Genomic DNA, 20,776 nt, shown 5'->3' on the forward strand with positions numbered 1-20,776 from the left:
AAGAATTGTTTTAAAGAGAGGATTGCATCACTCTTAAGCCTCAACAAAAAAAAGCCAAGACATCCTTGTGTTGTTATCAACAATGGTAAGAAAAGACCTATAACAACTATGAGTATAAATCCTATAGGGTCCCCATAGGTCAATATGTATCAAATCAAAAGGTTTAGAAGCTCTAGAAATACTGTGAGGAAAGGGTAACCTAGACTGTTTAGCAAGAGGACAAATGGAACATTTATGGACACTGTCAGCATGAAATTTAAAAGATTGTAAATATGGAATTTTATATAAACTAGAGAAAGAGGAATGTCCTAAACGAGCATGCCAAAGCTTTGTATTATTGATAGTGGAAAGACTCATACAAGTTGAAGAACCCAAGGCAGGAGTACAAGAAAAAGAATTACAATGAGGAACAGAAAAATACCAGAATTAAAAGTTGAAGAATAAAAAAAATACAGCCCGCGAGACTCTCTACCAATCCCCTTCATCTTTCCAGTGGAGAGATCCTGTAAAATGCAAAAGTCAGGGTAAAAGGAAACATTACAATTAAGCTCTTTGGTCAATTTGGAAACATATAGAAGGTTATGTGCAAATTTTGGGACAAACAGGACATTTGTAAGGGAATTATTCTGGTCAAGGCAAAAAGAACCTGTATGTGTTATGAGAGCTGTTTGGCCATTAGGTAAGTATACAAATCTAGAGGATGATGTGCATGGAACATGAGATATTAGTCTTTGAAAATCTGATAACATATGATCAGTGGCCCCTAAATCTAATATCCAATTGAAAGAAAGACTAGAGGTGACAGAGTCAATACCTGCAGTATTTGCTGCAGTAGTTGTTGTTGGATCCACATAATGTGCTTTGTTCAAGAGGTGAAGTATCTGATCATACTGAGCTCTTGTAAACATAGGAACATTGGAGACAGTATCTGGTTGGGACTCTGAAGTCGACTGATTGTGAGAACTGAGAGGAGATCGAGTAGAGACCAAAGCCACCTGACGCCTTTCTTCTTAGAAAACTTGAAATCAGCAGGGAATCCAATTAATCGGCAGCAATTCTCACGTTTATGCCCTCGAACTTTACAGTAGTCACACATACCAGAGAATTTCTTTCTATCAACAGTCCCAGCAGAGTTAGAGTACAAAGATGAGACCTCAAAAATTGGAGAAAGGGAAGAAGAGTGAATCCTCTGTGATTCCTCCTGAACCAACATCGAATACACCAAATTCACAGACGAAAATGGCTGCATAAGTAAAATTTGACTCCACACAGCAGTATACGTCTCATTGAGACCCATGGGAAGTTAAAATAATTTTTGTTGTGTGTAGTGAGCAATTGTGTGTTGTGAAAGGGCACAACCGCAAGGGGAAACGGGAGCCAAGGCTTCATACTCGTCCCAGAGTGATTTCAATCGAGTGAAATATGTTGAGATTGAATAATCGCCTTGAGTTAGGAGCACGATTTCACGGTGTAGGAAGAATGATCGGGAACCATCAACCTTGGCAAATATTTCCTTCAAATCTTGCCAGACCGAATCAGCACTAGATGCGAAAACAATCCCAGCGGAGAGCTCCTTGCTTACTGTATTAAGGATCCAGGATAAGACAAGAGCATTACACATCTCCCATTGTGGATGTAAGGATTCATCGAAATCTTCTCTTCGGCAATCACCGGTGACAAAGCCTAATTTGTTCTTCGCAAGCAGGGCTATCTTCATCGACTGACTCCCCACACCATAGTTCTCGATACCGAGAAGCTGATGCGAAACAAGGAGAAAGCCCGGTGCAACGGAGGCATCATGAACAGCGGGTGATTAAAATCAAAGGTTGAATTTTCCATGGCTGCGAAGGAGAAGAAAATGGAAGAAAAATCCCTATATCAATTTTGACTGAGAGAAGCAAAGTCACGGGAAGCTGGTTGACTCATGATACCATGTTAAAAAAGGTATATTTACAGAAAACCTGCTCCAACTATATTATTCATCATAAAACATAGTTTACAAAACTAAAGCCTTTATATACAACCACTAGCAGCTATTAGCCTAACTAACAAACTAACATATTAACAACAGCCTAACTAACTAAATAACTGAAAACTAACACAACGTTTATCAAAATGATCATTTTGGCCTCTATTCTTTTTTAGTATTTTAGTCCCCAACGTTTCACTTTGATGCAAAAAGCTTCCTCTATAGATGGAAACTATTAGTTAACACTCGATTAACTCTCCAAAATATGAGCATTTTTTAACCTAAAATGAAATGTTGAGTGTTAATATTATCTGGAAAAAAGAATAAGGGACAAAATTATTATTATTAGGGGTCTTTTTGGCCTAAAATGAAACATCAGGTGTCAAAATACTTCAAAAAATATAATATGAGGTAAAACAACCATATTAGTAAATAGTGGAGGTTAATTTTAGTATTATGCTAAAGTTTAATAAGGTATAAGAAGGAATTTTTTTTCGTTATTATTGAATTGAAGTGATTTTTTTCATTCTTAATTATTATATTACATAATTCTTTTAAAAATATTATTTAATATTTTAATCGTAAATCTTCTAATTTTATAAATAAATTTGAAAATCGTCACATGTATCATGTACTTATTTATTACTACATGTTATAATTATGTATCGACATTCCAATATTACTTGTAAAGCATAAAAGCTTGAATAAGAATATTTTATTTTATCAAATATACCTGAAAAATTTCTTTTAGGCTAATCATGTGGGACCATGAATAATTACAAGGCTCCAAAACGAGAGAAGAAAAGAGAGATTTAGCCGAACAAAAAGGGGGCCCATTGCCAGCTAATGTACACTCAAAAATGTCCCTCGTGTGGGATGTCTGGCCCACAAAGCCCACTGTCACCATCCCTTCTGCTCCACACGTGTGCATCCTTAACCAAGAATGGAACCACAACCAAAACAATGTCAACATCTCTCCGAGACACCACACGTGTGGTCATTCAACATGTGCAAGGAATGGGATACAATTTAATTTGAAATTGACAAGTTTGGGTTGGGTAATTTTACTTTGGGTGGAAGAAAAATCCCAATATAGAATTTAATTAAGCATATATGAACAAAATAATCTATAATTTGAGACTAAACATATCCCAAATCACTTTCGAAAAACAATATGTATACGTACGTGCGTTGTGTCATGTTCCTATCATCGAATCATATGCACAGCTTGGCAATTAAGGCCTAAACGTGGCGATGCAACGCTCACGGGTGAATTGTCGCCCTCGTACCCTAACAAGTATTTATTGAGAAAGGGATTGAAAATTGTAGGTTCAATGAACCCTACATACTTTGTTTCGATGACCGGTCCACCCTTAGTTTAAGGTGGACATATGTCTATATTAAAATTTAAAAAAAAATCAATTAGTTATTTATTTTATTGATTGTATTCACTCTTAAATTTTATTTATGTTTATTTAATACAACAATTTTACATTATCAATAGATATATGTCCACACTCAAAAATATTTATGAATCCACTATTACTTTCTTTCATTTCTTACAATTATGGTTAGGATGTCTTTTTATTTATTTACAATAAAGTAAGAGAGTTGATACACATATATAGAAATACCTAAGATTTTATGTTAGAATCAAACTTATAATATTTTTGAAATTTCCTGAGTGCCTCTCTCAATCCATCACTATACACATACATATATAAACCTATCAATATTCCATGCATTTCCCACCTTAAGTTAAATTGAAAAATATATATATAGATTGAATTTTAGTTTCATTATTATAATATCTTATAAATTAATATAAATAAATTTATATTGAATTTTCATATTATGGATTTAAAGATTATCAATAGATTGAATCTACTTATTTACAATGATGAAAATACGCAAATGAATCTAGAGACCTTCATTTTATTAGTTTGGAGTGTAAAAATATTAACAAGATACCTGTCTCTTAATATACGGGGATTCTTTGTTGGGATATGCTAACTTGTTGGGGAACAAAGGATAATGGAGATGTCCAAATTAAAGAGAATATTAATCAAATATTAAATAAGGCAATTAGGAAAACAATAATTGAAAATGAACTGTGGGAGGTTTTTCATGGGTCCCAAATTGGTTTAAGAACTAATTTAGAGTTAACTTAGTTGGTTCATGGATTATTTTTTTATAATTATGATTGTCGGAGGTCTTTCACGGAAGATGCTTTCAATTTGGCGTAGGGGGCAGCCTACTATCCTACCTCTCCCTTACCCCATTATATATGGGAATAGGATCAGCTAATTTAATTTAATTTAGTTGGTTCATGAATTATTTTTTTATAAATATCGTGTTCAAATTTGAATTTAAATATTAGTCCATTATTATTTTTGAATAATCTGATATTAATTTTTTTAATAGTCTGATGAGATTATAATATGATATTTGTTCACATATGAGTTTATTATTTGTTTATTTCTAAATTGTAATCTTATTATTGATTGAGTTTAGCTTGCTTGATATTGTTGTTGGTAAAATATAGAAGAGTACGTGAGATCAAATATGTTTACACGCTCAATATCTCCGAATGTATGCAAAGGAGGTGCTGATAGTAGACATTATATTAAATTGTTCAAAAAGTTGTAATCTCATTTTTTTTAAAATGAAAATATCAACTAGATTCTTCTATTATAAGAACTGGATTAAATTAGTCCTTCTACTATTAAATGGACCGATTTAGTCTATTTATTATATTGATTGTGTAACTCCTTAATTTTTAAAGTCAACGTGTGAGGGTTGATATGAGATATATGTGGACCTTGAGGAGTTAGCAATTGAAGTCGTTGGGCTAATTGTGGACTTAATTGGTTGTGAATTAGGTCCAATTGACCTTAAAAAGAGATTTTTGCATGAAGGACAATTGAGGAATAACTAAAGTATAATTAGACCATTACTAAAAATCAAGGTTGATTTTTAAGGATTTTTGAGATATCATGCTTGGGTTATAGGGAAAAAGTTGGTGGCCTCTCATCTTTATCTTCTCTTCCTTCTTTTTATTCTTTTCCATTTTCTCTTCTTCTTCCATTCTTTTCAAGGTTCCTTAACTTAAAAGGTAAGTGCTATAGACACCTTTCATGCTTGTTATGGACTTTAAATTCATCCTTAAGCCTTCCAGCAACCTTGATTTGTGATTCAAAATCTTTGTTCTCATGTTTTGGCTAGAGGAAGGGATGGTGAGCATCATAGTTCAAGAGGAAAATGAGAGAGCAAGTGTAGTTGAGGAAAGGAGTTTCATTTCAGGATTCTAACATCAAGGTAGTATATTTGGGTTGAGATATGGGTGTTTAAGCATGTTTGGGTGTTTAAGCATGTTTGGGTTCTTGCTTGATTTATGCCCTAGATGATATTTGTGTTGAGAAGATAGTGTTTTTATAGTGCTAGATGACCTTAAATGACTTCCCTAAGCTTTAGACCTTGATTGGACCAAATTAGGGTGTTTGGGAGGATTCTTGAGTGTTCCAAGCCTAAATGAGACATATTTTAATTTGAGTATCGATACTTTATGAACAATGTCAATATTAGATAAACTATGATGAATTCTAGACATTTTTAAAGGATAGTATTGATAATGTAAGGGGTAGAATCGGTACTACTCCTCTGGTATCAATACTAAGGGTGTGAGTATCGATACTAGAGAGTTTTTGATAACTTTGAAGCTAGTTTTGGTATAGATACTCAAGAGAGTATTGATACTTGCCAAGGGAGTATTGATACTACATGTATGATATCGATACTACCTATTTTAGGTGGTTAAATTCGACTTCTTTAAGTCCCGTAAGAGAAGGGATGACCCATAATAGTGGGATTTAGCTCCTGGGAGGCTTAAATGATTAAAAATGACTAAAAACATTATTGAGAGTGGTTTATGTCTAAAATACCCTTAAATGGAAAGTATACTTCAAAGTAACCTTAATCAAACATGTATCGAACAATTGCGAAAGATGAATTGTTACGAATATTGTGCATGTAAGTGAGAGGATGTACCACATGAACGTGTGGTGGGAGTAACTAGAGAGTCGCTACTATTAATAAACTTCGATTCGAGTATCACGAGTATCGAGCTAACAAATAATATACCAAGTGGATAGCAATAATAGTAATTATCGTAAGAGCATAAAACACTAAAGACACCTTTAGAGGTGAAAATGATCAAAATGTCTTTGGACGTTAAATGACCAGAATGGAGTGGTCTAACAAACTAATAGATGTAAAAAGACTAATAAATCCTTGCATAATGTTCTAGATGAGAGAACGAACAAGATAATGGATAGTGAGGGGATTCCCTCACCTGATTGTGATGAACTATGATAGTGAGTAGGCGAAGTACTTTGATTGCTCTTGTGTGACATTGATTGATGTGTGTGGCCTATGTGCACCCTTGTATGAATGTGTGATTGCTTTGATGTTGATTGATGGATATCCATAATGCTTGTTTGACGACTATGTGACACCGAGCCAATGAGATGTTTGAGCAAAAATTATATTGAGTATATGTGATAATTGGAATCCCCTCCATCATTTACTCGAAGACCATTTGATGACTTGGAGATCATTTGCATGATTGGTGAAAATTTTACCGAGTGTTATGTGACATCGGGTTCCCCCATTTATGATCAGTACCTGACGACTATTATAGAATCGAGTACTATCTTTGTATGTGTGATGATTGTGTGTTGCATGATGATGCATAGTGACATTGTTTTGTGGTGAGAGATCCAATATACGTATACTCATGGCGAGACTCGTAGCCGTAGTGTTGAAAACATTTTGATATTTCGATATAACAAATTAAGTGTTATTGAATTTTAAGATTTTATAATCATTTGTTTTAAATCATATTCGATTAAATTATTCGAATATCAAAATATTACTCCAAGTTTTTCAAAGGTCAATTTCAATCCTTACTAAAGTGTAAAATTGTGTTTTAAACTTAGAATATTTTTGAAACAATTTTTACAAAGTATTTCAAACCTTAATCGAGCCAAAAATTAATTTTTCAAAGGGATGTACCGATGCACTAATGAATGCATCAATACACACCTATTTTAATTACACATCTAATGCATTATGTGTATCGATGCACATACCATGCATAGATGCACTCCAGGTTTTATTGAAACATCGAATGCTTTTGATGTACCGATGCACAGACCATGTATCGATACACTACTGGCTCTTTTAAAACATCGAATGTAATTAGTGTATCGATGCATCCCAAGTGTACCGATGCACTAAGTCTTATAACGGTCGAAATATTTGAATTTTACACACAGTGTACCGATGCACTAAGTCTTATAACGGTCGAAATATTTGAATTTTACACACAGTGTACCGATGCACCTTGATGGTGTACCGATGCACACACACTCCCAATTATTTTATTAAATGATTTTCACACCATAACGGCTCTATTGACTTCACCAATGATCGCCAACGTTCAGAAGTGGTTCAAGGTGCATTTAAACAAGCTTAGGAGCCATTGATTAACAACAATTAAGAAGATAAGCTAGAGAATCAAAGAGAAAGCATCAAACCTCAAGTTTAAGCATTTCAAACCAAATTTTCCTTCAATATTCATTTTTCTTTCAAGAACACTTATTGTGCTCAATTGTATTTCTTGCCTTGTGAGGTTTTTCTGTAAGTTTGCAAATTTGTGTAATTCTCTTTGAGATAGAGTGTTATCAAGAATTTGGGGTATAATTCTTGAGGGAATTGTAAGATTACTCTTTGTCCTAAAAGAAAGAACAAATTAGTGAATTTGTTGGAAAATCTTTAGTGTGGATAGCTAAGGTAGTGGACGTAGACTTTGGTTGAGAAAGTCTCTAAATCGCTGTACAAATTTTCTTTTTTCTCCAAAAGCTTCCACCAAAATTTTAATTGCCAATTCACCCCCTTTTGATTATTTCGTCGATCGATTAACTCAATACGGAGACTAAGAAAAGCATGAGACTCATACCTTTGTGATAGAATTGTTGAGTCTTAAGTAGGTAGCACTTGATTATGATCATGCATGTACCTACTGCTTATCACCATGTCTTTTAGCATGCTTATCTTTATGAGATTCATAATGCTGCTCTAGATTAGCGATTATACTGATGAGCTTTGTAAGCTCAATGTTCGGATGTTTCCGTTCGCAGGTTAGTAGTTTGAGTCGTATGAGGACCACTATCATAGCATGACATCCAGCATTTCTTCTAGAGTATTGTACTGTAGCTTTTAGTGGGCATGTGTATTCATATGACCCTTATTATTGTATTCAAATTTGAAACTTTGAGTTGTATTATTTTGATTTAAATTATGTGTCACAGAGTTCCGATTTATTAAAGCATTTTTATAATTGTATTGAATGACTATTTTGGGTAAACATATTGTGTTTTAAATGGAAACAAAAAAGATTTTTAATTTTAGTTGTTGCCTCGACAACCTACTGTAGCACTTTAAGCTCATTCGTAATTAGAGTGTTCAGGTTAATTCAAATTAGTTCTTATACTATTAAATGAATTATTTAGTCCTTGTCTTAGTAAAAAAATAATAATAAGCCCATTGGTTTTACAAAGATAACATGTATTGTTCAAAAAATAATAATAAAATTATTTTTAATTTGCATTTAAACTCCAAACAATATATTTATTTGTAGAACTAAAAAGCTTTAAAAATTATTAACTCTATTAATTAAAACAATAATTTACAATAATTATTAACTATAATATTGAGATTAAATTGATTCTCGTAATAGCAGAGTATTAATTTGAATCAATCTTTATGATAAAAAATTAAATTCATATATTTAATAATAGAAAGATTAATTTGATTCAATCCTTGTAATAAAGGGATCAAGTAATTTCACTAAAAAAAATAATTGGTTCAAGAATAAAGTGACATGAGTTTGATAGGAGAAGAGTGGGGTTCTTGATTGTGACACAAGGCTAGAATTTCTCCTAGATGATCAAACTCGAGTTAATCGTCTAAGTCAACCTAGTAATACAATAAAAAAACTAAATTTTATAAAATTGCCATTTAATCCTATTAATAAATTAAAATAAAATAATGTTAAAATTTTTCAAATTCAATCTTTATTATTTAAGAGTAAATACATTTGGTCAGATGGTCAAACTGCTTAGGGATGAACCTAGAGGGGCGGATGGGTGTGATCGCCCCCTAAAAATTTCAAATTCTTATATATTTTAGATATTTTCCTTATATTTTTTTATTAAAAATATGTTTTCACCACTTTAAAATCTTATAAGTTCTCTCATACTTGAAATTTTATAAGTTCGTCCCTCCTAATATAAAATCTTGCGTCCGTCCCTGAAGTTGCTCATCTTTATTCTCTCATATTCCCTTAGGTTATAAGTTTTAAATCCACTTGGAATACTCTCCGTTCTTCCCTTAAAGCTTTCTTTCACTTTCTCTCTAAGTATGCTTATAATTAGATTTAGAATTTATCGAGAATTATTTAAAATGACACTAAGATTATTTTTCCATATATAATGCAACTCTGAATAAAAATATTTCATTTGTAGAACCATAAAAGCTATCAAAATATCCAGTTGATTAAACATTAATTGACATTTTATAAACAGCAAACGAGGTCTGACATATACTTTCACCGAAAATTTTAAACTGTATTAACGATATATGAAAATAAAACCAAAACATTTTTTTTGAAACGTTCATGTGGTTTAATTAATGTCCTTATCACTGTGAGGTAATTTGTTCCATAAGGTGACCATGCCCACATGTAAGGCCACCCATACTTATGTATCAAATTAAAGCCCTAAATTAGACCATGTCTTACCCATCAACAACAACCCACGTGGGACTCAACCCAAGTCACTTAATATCAGGCATTACATCACCAATATTAGGATTAGTTCAAGTAGTAAGCAGTTTGATATCCCTTAAGTAAAATCTCAACTTCAAGTCTTTGTATATATAAAAATTCCTATTAAAAGTCGCACCCACTAAAACTTGATGTACGATGTACGTTGGTTCAGATTAATAAGACGAAGTAAAATAAGTAGGGCAACCCAAATAAAAAATAAGTCATTACATCTAACGCTTTAGATTTATTCCCTAGGAAATTGATCAACCATCTGAAACCGTCTAATCTTTTTCTGATATCACAGACCTCATCAATATTTAAATGGGCGGTTAGACATTGTCCCAACCTTGTCCCTATATTTTTAGGACAACTGCCTAAATTGTGCTACTCATGTGACAAACATCTTAGCTGCCCTATGTCCAAATTCATGCACCAAACATCCTTTATCACCACATATTCCCTTTCTATAAAGTGCCATAGAAATGTCCCAAGACTTTAAACACATGCATGTGTGTTCTTCATCGTGATCTAAGCCTTTCTTGAATTATATATAGCACATAGTTCAAAATATTGTTGTAGCAAAACGCGTTATATCGATTCAATCAATCCATCTGATTATCTGAAAGTATGGCATTTGAGAAAGATCTTAATCTTGATGAGACCGAGCTCCGATTAGGCCCTACCAGGAACATCAGAGGAGTCGGAGAGGCAAGCTTCTACAATTCTTAGGATCAGCAACAAAAGAGCCTTGCCTGATATGAATGAATATTCTAGTGGCGCAGCTGCGAAAAATCCATCTTTGTTTATATAGTTTCTTTTCGTTGATCAATGGTTACTGATGATATATGCATGTAACATCGCAGGGCACAAGTCGTAGGTTGGCCGCCGATTCGATCTTACAGAAAAAACAGCCTCCGAACGATGAAAACCGAGGAGGAAACAATCGGAATGTACATCAAAGTTAGCATGGATGGAGCTGCTTATCTTAGGAAGATAGATTTAAAGATTTACAAGGGATACCCAGAATTGCTTAAGGCCTTGGAAGACATGTTCAAGTTCAAAATTGGTAAATATTCAGAAAGGGAAGGATACAATGGATCAGAATTTGTGCCTACGTATGAAGATAAAGATGGTGACTGGATGTTAGTTGGAGATGTACCATGGGAGTAAGTTCTTGTCCCTATAATACATATTAAATTCATTAATTTTTCAACTTAAGCTAACATGAAATGCTTACAAATTTTATGTTTTTTTTATATATATAGGATGTTCGTTAATTCTTGTAAAAGACTGAGAATCATAAAACGATCAGAAGCAAGAGGATTGGGTTGTGTTGTATGAGAACCATGGATTTAAATTGCGGTTGTGATCGTATTTTCGGTTGTGTTACGTTGATGACATAGTCGAAATTATTCCGTGATTATTAGTATCGCAATTATACAATAATAATTTTAGACTACACAACTACCGTTATATAGTAGTTGTTATTATGAAAGTAGAGCACTATTTAAATCCCTGACTAGAGCCATAATTGTACAAATTTTATGGGTTTTTTCTATACATGATTCTCATTAATTTTTGTAGAATTTGTACACAGGGAAACGTATAAGATTCATAAGGTTTTCCTTTTTTTACATGTATCATGTAACAAGGAAATTTTATATTATTGATTTAAAAGATAAATCAAATCCCATTTTGTAATTATTTTCCTTTGGTATTTGTTATTGATCTATCAATATTTAAGGGGAAAATGAAAATTTTAAAGTTTGAAATGCATCTAATACGAGAAAAATATATGTATCGAAAAATTGATTTGGATCTAAGTCATTTCATCATGTGAAAAACGATACATATCGAATTTTTTTATCGTATTATTGGTAATCGTCTAAATTCGATTAAAATATTATAGTCAAATTTAGAAGTTTTAACTACCGAAATAGCTTAAAAATTATTTGTTAATATGAACGAATTAAAAACCTTATTTGTCATTAAGATGAGATTCAAAAATTTAAAAACAAGTCAGATTAGACACGAAAACAATGTATTAATTTTTCGTTAAATAAAATTAATTATGTTACTCAAAAATATTTTTAAACGATTACAAATATGAGATTTAAATTCTTTTGAAGTATTGAATTTAATTCATCGTGACTTAAATTATTTGAAAAGAGAGAATAATTAAAGGAGTGAGCTAGAGAACTCGGTGTGATCTTGAAATACATAATCGAACAGGTAAATGAAACAAGGTTCATGCATATAAAATCAAGCACAGGAGAAAAAGAAAAACTCTTAGAAACAATATTCACAAAAATCATTAGCATTAACAATTAAATAATGTCCCACCATTATTTTTTGTCATCCTTCACTCACCCCAACTTTGGACATTAGAACGACGAATACATCAATCCACCATTGGAATTATGTTTTCCCTTGACATTACACCATAGGACATAGCATCAAAACACCTTCCAAGTTTGTTCTAAATAGATTGACGTTGCTGGTCGGAGTCGGAGCTTGGTTCGATGCACAAAACAGCTATTGCGAGTGAGCTAGGAATGATTTCTACACGCATCCTGATGTTGGTTTTGATCTTTATGAAGGCATGTTCGAATCGGATTTGACAATTGTTGATGCATCCGGTTGACGTGTGGGGAAGATCGCAGATGCCAGTGATATCGGCACGATACAGAGTGCCTTGGACTGAAGAAACTGCATGACAGCTCCAATGTCTTCTTCCAGCAGCTTAGCCACTTGCTTTTCGGTGCCATCATTTGAACATTTTTCCCAAGCAGCTTGGCTTCCACCTCCAGCACCACCTCCCTGTTCATAAAATGAAAATAACTTAGAAAACACGGTAGGTCTGAAGACAGCCAACTACATGATCCAGTTAATAGATTCATAGAAAAAAGCATGGGAATGTGTAAAATAATGTTCATTCATAAATTCCAAAGTAATAAGGAACTTCGACAACAACAAATGAGATACCTTAACATACAAGTCATTATATCCTTTGTAATGTTTTCATTCATACTTTGAGAAATTTGCATGCTTAGTATTTCAGACGGCAAGATTCACAGATTAAGAATTATGATTATTCCATGTTACCTCAACGGATAATAGGGGTATATCGGCTACAAGCTGAGCCACAGCACCAGCTGCTCCAAGTCTGCTCATTCTCAGAACCTGTTCAAATATTCAGCAAAATTGATGACGTACAGAAAAAGTAATCTATAACAGAAATTCACTGTTGGAGAAAAGAAATGAACAATAATGTGCTTCGCACTCATAACGAATCTTAGTTAAGATCAATATCGAGATTTTAGATATTAATACCTTAACTTGAAGTCTAAGAAACTTCACGTAATCTAAAATTTCATCAAGCATAGCTGCCCTATCAGTCTGAAGAAGATTAATCGAATAATCGAATGGAGGTGCAAACAATTACACAAAACGTTTATAAATCAAGCCAAGAAAATCCGAACCTTGTTGCAGCTAGGAACCAACTCTTGCAAAGCTTTCATTCTTTCAGCGATTCTTTCTCTACGTAACTGAATTCACCAGAAAACAACAAACATGAAATATATACAGTGTCTGAAGTAGCATGAATGAAGGCACTACAACAAAATTGTTCTACAGCGGCGATGTTAGCGGCGTTTTAGGAGTAAACGCCACTAATTTTAAACATATAGCGGCGTTTACATAGCAAACGCCACAAATGGTAACTTTAGCAGCGTTTTTATAAAAACGCCGCAATAGGTTCATCGATAGTGGCGTTTTTTCAACAAACGCCGCAAAAGAGTAGTACTTTAGTGGCATTTTTATACAAACGCCGCTAAAGACTCGTAATTTAGTGGTATTTTTATACAAACGCCGCTATAGAATTGTACTTTAGTGGCGTTTTTATACAAACGCCGCTAAAGACTCATACTTTAGTGGCGTTTTTATACAAACTCCGCTAAAGACGCGTACTTTAGTGGCATTTTTATTCAAACGCCGTTATACACTTGTACTATAGTGGCGTTTGTGTTTACAAACGCCGCAAGTTTACAAATTTTAAGTGTCGCGCCCTTTAACCTTTTTTTGAAACCTTTGAGAGCTCCACCCAGCAATCTGTGGGTGGTGGTTTTGGTGGTGTTGTGAAAGCTGTATATGGGGGCTTGCCACTTGGAATCATCAAGAACTGCTCCCGCCTCAAATGTCATCACATGCGCCTCCCTCCCTACACTTTCAATTTTCACCTTCATTCATCAGATTAAAATTGAACTGAATCGAAATCAGTTAGACTCGCCGGTGTAGAAGATCTAGAGAACGGGTCCCTTAGTGACCACATCCTCAAAATACGTGATGAAATCCGCTTTCTCCCACACATTGCAAACGAACCCGTCCGCCTCTCGCTGACCCAAGTACGTAGCTCCGTCGAGCTAGTCGGGGCGTAAAATCCCGACCTCGAGCTGAACGCTGCTGTAGGTTTTGGAGGAATCGAGGGTGTAAAAGAAGGAAGTCCCGTTGTTCCACTCGAGATCGTGGAGGACATTCCCCAGCTGGTGCTGGATGATGTTGAAGTTTCTTCCGTTGGGCCAATCGTACCAGAGGTCGATCACTTCGTGAATAACACTGTTGTTCATGACCAGAATGGAGTGGAATTGGGGCGGCCATGGAGTCGGGGGGGTCAGGTCGTCTTGTTCGGGTTTGGACTTGCACAAGTCAAACGAAGTGATAGAGACATACTACATGAGTTTACTCAAGTTTAATCCGTTGACTCTGTTTACTACACTTGTTTACTTAGGATTATGCTTACCATAACTAATTTTGGCTAAATTTGTTGTCGTTTGCCTATGATTGGAAAGTTAAGAAATCACTTATTTGTTATTAGGTGATGGTGCCGTGAACTGTGAAATTGAGATGCTTTCTTACATTTTAGCCGAGTGAATAAAATTGTCGTTGAAAATTTTATGATGTCTACAGAATTGGGGTTTATTGAAGTAATGATTACTTTGAAATCCAAGGTCCACAAATTTAACATTAAAGCAATTGATATTTCAATTTCTTTAATTCTGTACAAGTAGTGCATTTGCAAGCTCAATTCCTGAAATTCTATTCAAAATTAGATTTATCACAGGTAAAGTGCCTACAATTTAGGTTCAAGTTTGGACGCATAATTGTCAAGTGATCCATCTAACTAAAGGGTCTTAATCTTCATATAGAACTAATTAATATGGAACTCTTCCTTAAGATCATTTTATAAAGTGTATTCATGTTGAACTCTCTCTTGCTTACTCATCATTCAATTGTGACTGGAGTTGTACATCATAATTCTCTGAGTTTGGAGTTTTATAAAGTTTTGAAACCATGAAGCTGTTTTTGACTTCCTGTAATATCTGGCTTTGAAAACTTTGAAAACTTAACAGCAATGTAAAAGTTATACTCTACAATAGAGATTGATCTTTCTTTTATGAGGTCAAAGAATGATTCTAGCAGCTGGCTTCAGTCTAGTCGCTACTCAGTGAATATCTGCGAAATAATAGCACAACCTAAACACCTGTGGCATTTAACAGTAAAGCTAAAGAGTTTATTAGACTGTTCTTTGCATATATAAATTATACTCTGATTGTTTTATACGCCCAACTTTGTCTATTTGTGTTGTTAAAGTAAATTTCTTCTAATTTGGGCTTTAGACACCATGTGTCCATTTTCCTTGAAATTATCAAACTAATTCTGTTTATTTATTTATTTCCTTAATTTTATATGTTATTCTTCCCTTCTCTTTTTAGTTTATGTGAGGTTTTACTTAATGGAAAACCTATTGTAGTTACTCGCGAGGTTTTAATGTTTAATCTGCAAATTATGCCTGCTGTATTGTTTAGTTGTTTAATCTGCTTGTTTGTCGTATGTTCTTAGGAATATGCGGTACAATTATGCATATTTTGAAGCAAAATGCTCAAACTCTTAGCCAAATCACATCCAATCTTTCTGCATACAAGGTATCATTCCCTGGTTCATAACCTTTCTTTGATCATCATATGCAACCATGTAGTAATTGATAGGTGTTATTGTGATGAATTCTATGCCTTCTTGTTTATGCTACTTTTTAATGTTTAGTCTGCAAGTTATGTAAGTGTTTGCAGTAAAGTTCAGGAGGTTAACTTAGGTGATAATGATTCCTTTATTAATTGATTAGTGTTGATGGATTTAGAGTGAGACTATGAGAATCATCACTGATGAAATTATTAAAGATAAAAAAATTTTGGATCTAGCATTGTTGTCCAAAACTTTTAGCTTCATTTGCAAACTGATATAAGGTGGCATATAAATGTACTTCTGCATTCGTGCTCTTCATTGTTTATTGTTGTAAGTGGAACTCATCTTTCAAAGGAAGTGTTATGGATTCTATTTATTCTTCTTTTGCAAAGTGCTCTTCGAATCTTGTATGTGATTGCCTTATCATGTATGATTCTTGTTAACACTTACAGTATTCCGAGGTTGGCTTATTGATTAAAGCTTTTCTAAACAGTTACAGGATAACATCGATCTCTTTTGTCACGCAAGGAACAATATTACCGCCATGCTAAACAAGTACGTTGATTTTCTTTTTAATTGTTTTTTTTAGAAATGGGAGACCTCATTAAAAAAACCCTTCATACTCAACGAAATGTGAAAGTTTTATAAAGTACATCATGATTCTATTTTAGTTTTCATGGTTCCTGACTTCCTGTTTTTGTTGTTTGTTGCAACATCTTTTTTCAGTTCTCAATCATTCACATGTATGTTATGAATGCAAGTTCTGCTGGTTGTTTCCTTCTCTTCTTAGTCTCATCTAAATTATTGTAATCGCAGTAATCTTGAAGAACAAACTTCAACAAAAAGCGGCTTCTTCAATAGACTGGCACAGCGTTTCCCATTTGTTTTTAATCTATTGAGGAGAGATCATTCACTGTCAAATGATACTTTTAAATAAGATGTCAAGACGATGAATATGACAAATTCCAATGAAGTGGGAAACAAAGTAGCTTTAGAAGGCATATCTGGAGGTTATGATGATGATGCTAGTGAAATTGAGGATGTATCGAACAATAAATCCATGTATATCTACACTTTGAGGTTCAGTTATAACTCATTTGTACTTTAATGTCTTTTAAGGTTCTCTCTCCATAAAAAAACTTTAATTTATTTTGTTGTTAAGTATTTTTCTTTATGTTTTTTGTCTTAATTAAAATGTATGGTTGTTGTTAATTAGATAAAGCTAGATATAAATTTAGGTGATGTATAGCAGAAATGAAATATGCAAAATCAATTAATATTAGCTAAAGAAAGGTAATTAGCGGCGTTTGTATCCAAAAACGCCGCTATAAATATGACTTTTTGCGGCGTTTGTATCCAAAAACGCCGCTATAGATATGACTTTTTGTGGTGTTTGAGTTCATAAATGCCGTTATAGGTTTGACCTTTTGCGGCGTTTGTGTCCAAAAACACCGCTATAGGTCTGACCTTTTGCGGCGTTTGTTCTAAAAACGCCAGTATATGTCTTCTCTTTTGCGACGTTTTTATCCAAAAACGCCGCTATAGATCTGACCTTTTGCGGCGTTTTTTCTAGAAACGCCGCTATATATCATAACTTTTTGCGGCGTTTATTCCAAAAACGCCGATATAGATATCGATCTTTTGCGGCGTTTGTTCAAAAAACGCCGTAATAGATATTGACCTATTGTGGCGTTTTTTGTTCTCAAACGCCGCTAACTTTAGCGGCGTTGGTATTGCCTGCGCTTCTTGCGGCGTTTTTCCTATCGTCGCAAATACTTTTAGCGGCGCTTAAAAACGCTGATATAAGACTAAAAAACGCCGCTAAAACTCTATTTTGCTGTAGTGAGGGGAATTAAGTAGCAATTTGTAAAAGAACTTTCGACCAAAAAAAAAAGAAAAAGAAATCGAGTGTACCCGCTCAGCGATACTGTGGGGATCGGTTGCCTGTCATCGCCTAGCTCGTACCCTTGGACGGATGGCAGGTGGGTGCGGTGCAGTAGCAGCAGGACATGATGTTCATAGGCAGCACAAGAATATAACAGATTATGCACTCAAATTTTCTAAAGCCATGTAAAGGACAGCTTTGTTGGAAGCGGAACTTGCAATATGCATAACATACTAATCTTGATAAATACATTGGTGAATATATTATCAGTCTTCACAACGGGTGACTTCCTATTTCATTATACTGTATATTATAAGTTGAAGACAAGTCTAAGATTAACACATTGTTAATCTCTGTTGGTGCAAGGGGGGCATGGGTCGAGTTGGCCGGAAACCTAACCCGACCTAAAAATTTTATACCCTCCGCCCAGAACCCGACCCAAACCGAGTTTAGGGAAATTTCATCATACCCGAAACCCAACCCGATTTTTGAGATAAAACTCGACTCCAACCTGACCCGACTCGAAATAATATAAAATTATTAATTTTATTTAATAAAATAGGGACTTAAATGAAAAAAATAATATAAAGAGGGGCATAACTGCAATTATCACTATATATATAAAGCATAATTATATTATTTTTCGGGTCGAGTCAGGTATTTTTCACACTAAACTCAAACTCGATATGACCGAAACTTATCCTCAAAAAACCAGATCCAAACCCGAATTTTTTTAAACAAATCCAACCAAATTCAATCGGGTCGAGTCATAACCCGTAAGCTTCAGTTCCGCGTCCATCCCTAGTCGTTGCAAAAGCTACGGAATCAGATTTTTCTTCACCAATGGTTGAGGTAGTGCTCTAGGTCAACCATTGATATGGACATTTTCAACCATGGTGTTTTAAATTTATTTTGTTGGCATATTTTGTTCGAATGGTTCTGCGACTTTATTTAGGATTATTCCATATTGGATATTTTCTGAATACAAATACTAAGTCTATTTCAAATAATTCTCATTGGTTCGAAAACCAAACATTTTGGGTTGGTTTATCATAAAAAAAATATTTGAGCAGATTTATGACTCAACGGGGATAGATTTGATACTTTAATGAGATATTTCTTGAAGATGAAACATTAATAATGAAACACGTTGTTTCCCAAGTAACTTTGTTTGACAAAGCCAAGTTTGACGTGTGAAGTTTACTTTTTTTTCAAGTAAGGATTTTAGGGGAAGTTTCTTGTTTGAAAAGAAATATTTGATCACCCATTTATAGAATAAATTCGACAACAATTAAAAAGACCTACTTAAAGAAAATTTGAGTCTTAGACTCTACAAAAAAATGTGTTACGTCTATTTTAAGGTATCTTTTTAAAATATTTGTGATCAAGGTGGTTGTCATTAAGGAAGCTAAAAATCTGGAAATTATGATAGTAGATGAGCTTGTTAGATAGATCCCATCCGACATTTGAACTCAACTTGAATGAAATTAAGAAAGATAAAAATCTGATCTTTCAAGTGTATGGACTAGTTCGTCATTGCTTTAACCACTGTTGTTGATGAAATCCATAATTAGTTTTCTAGGTTAGCTAAAAACTATAATAGGGTTGTTATTCCTATAAATCTCATGTTCAAACACTAGATTAATAGAAAATAAACGAAGAGAAGAAAAAGGGAATCAATTGCTATGAATGCGAGACTCAAGCTAAATGTGTCAATACCATGAAGAAAAAGAATTCCATAAATATATCCTAGAGTGATGATGTAATGAAGTGTATTAGGCTTGTTAGATGTTTTGGACCTCGTTAGAGAAGAGTTGAAGCCCAATGCGTGATATAAGATGTTGTCCTTGAATGAGGAAGTAAGTAAGGGGTCTAAATATATAGTTTCCCCATTTTTGCAAAGCAAATCAGACTTGACTTCATAATATTGATATAGGCGTGGGTTGGGGGACAAATAGAGGGTGACTGACATCATTTCTACATACCATATTTTTCAAACCTATGTCCCTTCTTTCTTCTTTCTTCTTTCTCAATCCTTCTTAGTTTTTGGTGTTGCTAGAGCAATCATTTGAGGCAAGAAACTTATTTCCACCATTTAAGCTCGATTTTGAGATGCAAATCTCCATATTAAAGGTTGAATGGTGAGTTAGGATTTTAGTAGAGTTTTGGCTTTGGGAGAGATTTGTGGAAGATTTGGGGTTAAGAGTTTGTATTCTAACTTTCTATCCACTTCTGCTCGTGTTATAATCCCTTTTATCATCTTTATGTTTAGTGAACGAAGTGGGAGAACCATCCCAAACTAGATGCAAAGATAAAGCTTGAAGAGAAGAATAGTGAGCCTTCTTGGATCACCAAAGCCCCTCAATCCCAACTTGTCCAACTTGTTGGGGTGACATACCTTGAAAGGATACCCTATTTTAAGGTCGATCGCCTGGATGAAGAAAAAGTGAGAGGCGAAGACATAATGAATGAGATGTATCGCATCTTGCATTCTGATTGTAGCTACTAATTCAATGGTGCATAAATAAAGAACATCTCCAATAGTTAGACTTTGACCGTCGAATTCTCTTACACGAGCAAAGGCCTTTGAGCAAGGACATAAGCCAACTCCCCTGCAGCTTACAAAGGGGCAGGAGTTGTTTTTGGTTATTCAAAACTAGGGCCTAAAATAAGCTCGAGCTGAAGAAAGACCGAGAAAGTGACTGTAGCTGAAAACTAGCTATACCCGATCTTGGTTAACCTTTCACCCCTAGCCACAAGTCATCTTCTTATTTTGCCACATACGTGGGTTCGGTCCTCCAAGGCCTGATAGAGCTATCTTCAACCTGCTCATGGCTAGATCGACCGGTTTAAGGTCATATAAAAAGAACTAGAAGATTTCATCTATTCTTAGTAGATTCGTATGAACCATAAATGTAGTACCTTGTATGATGAAAGGTATGTTTGGTGTGTGTTATGTCAAATTGAATGAATTTACTCATATATGATGATTTTGCATTGGAATTAGCTATAAATG

General features: G+C 34.2%; 2 protein-coding genes across 3 annotated transcripts; one reads left to right on the forward strand and one right to left on the reverse strand.

Moving 5' to 3' along the window:
* Positions 1–10,373: 10,373 nt before the first annotated feature.
* On the forward strand, positions 10,374–11,557 carry LOC120174179 (auxin-induced protein 22B-like). Of its 2 annotated transcripts, XM_039181122.1 has the most exons (3): positions 10,374–10,565; positions 10,721–11,023; positions 11,123–11,557. In XM_039181122.1, the coding sequence occupies exons 2-3, from the start codon at positions 10,779–10,781 to the stop codon at positions 11,196–11,198; spliced, it is 321 nt and encodes a 106-aa protein (XP_039037053.1). In that variant the 5' UTR covers positions 10,374–10,565; positions 10,721–10,778; the 3' UTR covers positions 11,199–11,557. The 2 variants fall into 2 exon arrangements, with proteins under 2 accessions (XP_039037053.1, XP_039037054.1); XM_039181123.1 differs by lacking the exon at positions 10,374–10,565 and having other exon boundaries at positions 10,663–11,023.
* Positions 11,558–12,200: 643 nt separating this feature from the next.
* On the reverse strand, positions 12,201–17,917 carry LOC120174197 (transcription factor UNE12-like). Its single transcript, XM_039181135.1, has 5 exons — positions 17,790–17,917; positions 13,340–13,405; positions 13,191–13,256; positions 12,963–13,040; positions 12,201–12,677 (listed from the first exon to the last, which is right to left on the reverse strand). The coding sequence occupies exons 2-5, from the start codon at positions 13,376–13,378 to the stop codon at positions 12,450–12,452; spliced, it is 411 nt and encodes a 136-aa protein (XP_039037066.1). The 5' UTR covers positions 13,379–13,405; positions 17,790–17,917; the 3' UTR covers positions 12,201–12,449.
* Between the last annotated feature and the right edge of the window lie 2,859 nt (positions 17,918–20,776).

Source organism: Hibiscus syriacus, unplaced genomic scaffold (assembly GCF_006381635.1).
Source record: "Hibiscus syriacus cultivar Baekdansim isolate YM2019G1 unplaced genomic scaffold, ASM638163v2 tig00112042_pilon, whole genome shotgun sequence".
In the NCBI taxonomy this organism is placed as follows: domain Eukaryota; kingdom Viridiplantae; phylum Streptophyta; class Magnoliopsida; order Malvales; family Malvaceae; genus Hibiscus; species Hibiscus syriacus.

What these genes read in the sequence shown, in the direction of transcription:
- LOC120174179 (XM_039181122.1), top strand. Translation starts at nt 10,779, where the DNA reads ATGAAAACCGAGGAGGAAACAATCGGAATGTACATCAAAGTTAGCATG. An exon ending in GTTGGAGATGTACCATGGGA is followed by an intron (nt 11,024 to 11,122) that starts GTAAGTTCTTGT and finishes TTATATATATAG; the next exon opens with GATGTTCGTTAATTCTTGTA.
- LOC120174197 (XM_039181135.1), bottom strand. Translation starts at nt 13,378, where the DNA reads ATGAAAGCTTTGCAAGAGTTGGTTCCTAGCTGCAACAAG. An exon ending in TGGTTCCTAGCTGCAACAAG is followed by an intron (nt 13,257 to 13,339) that starts GTTCGGATTTTC and finishes AATCTTCTTCAG; the next exon opens with ACTGATAGGGCAGCTATGCT. An exon ending in TTCTTAGACTTCAAGTTAAG is followed by an intron (nt 13,041 to 13,190) that starts GTATTAATATCT and finishes ATATTTGAACAG; the next exon opens with GTTCTGAGAATGAGCAGACT.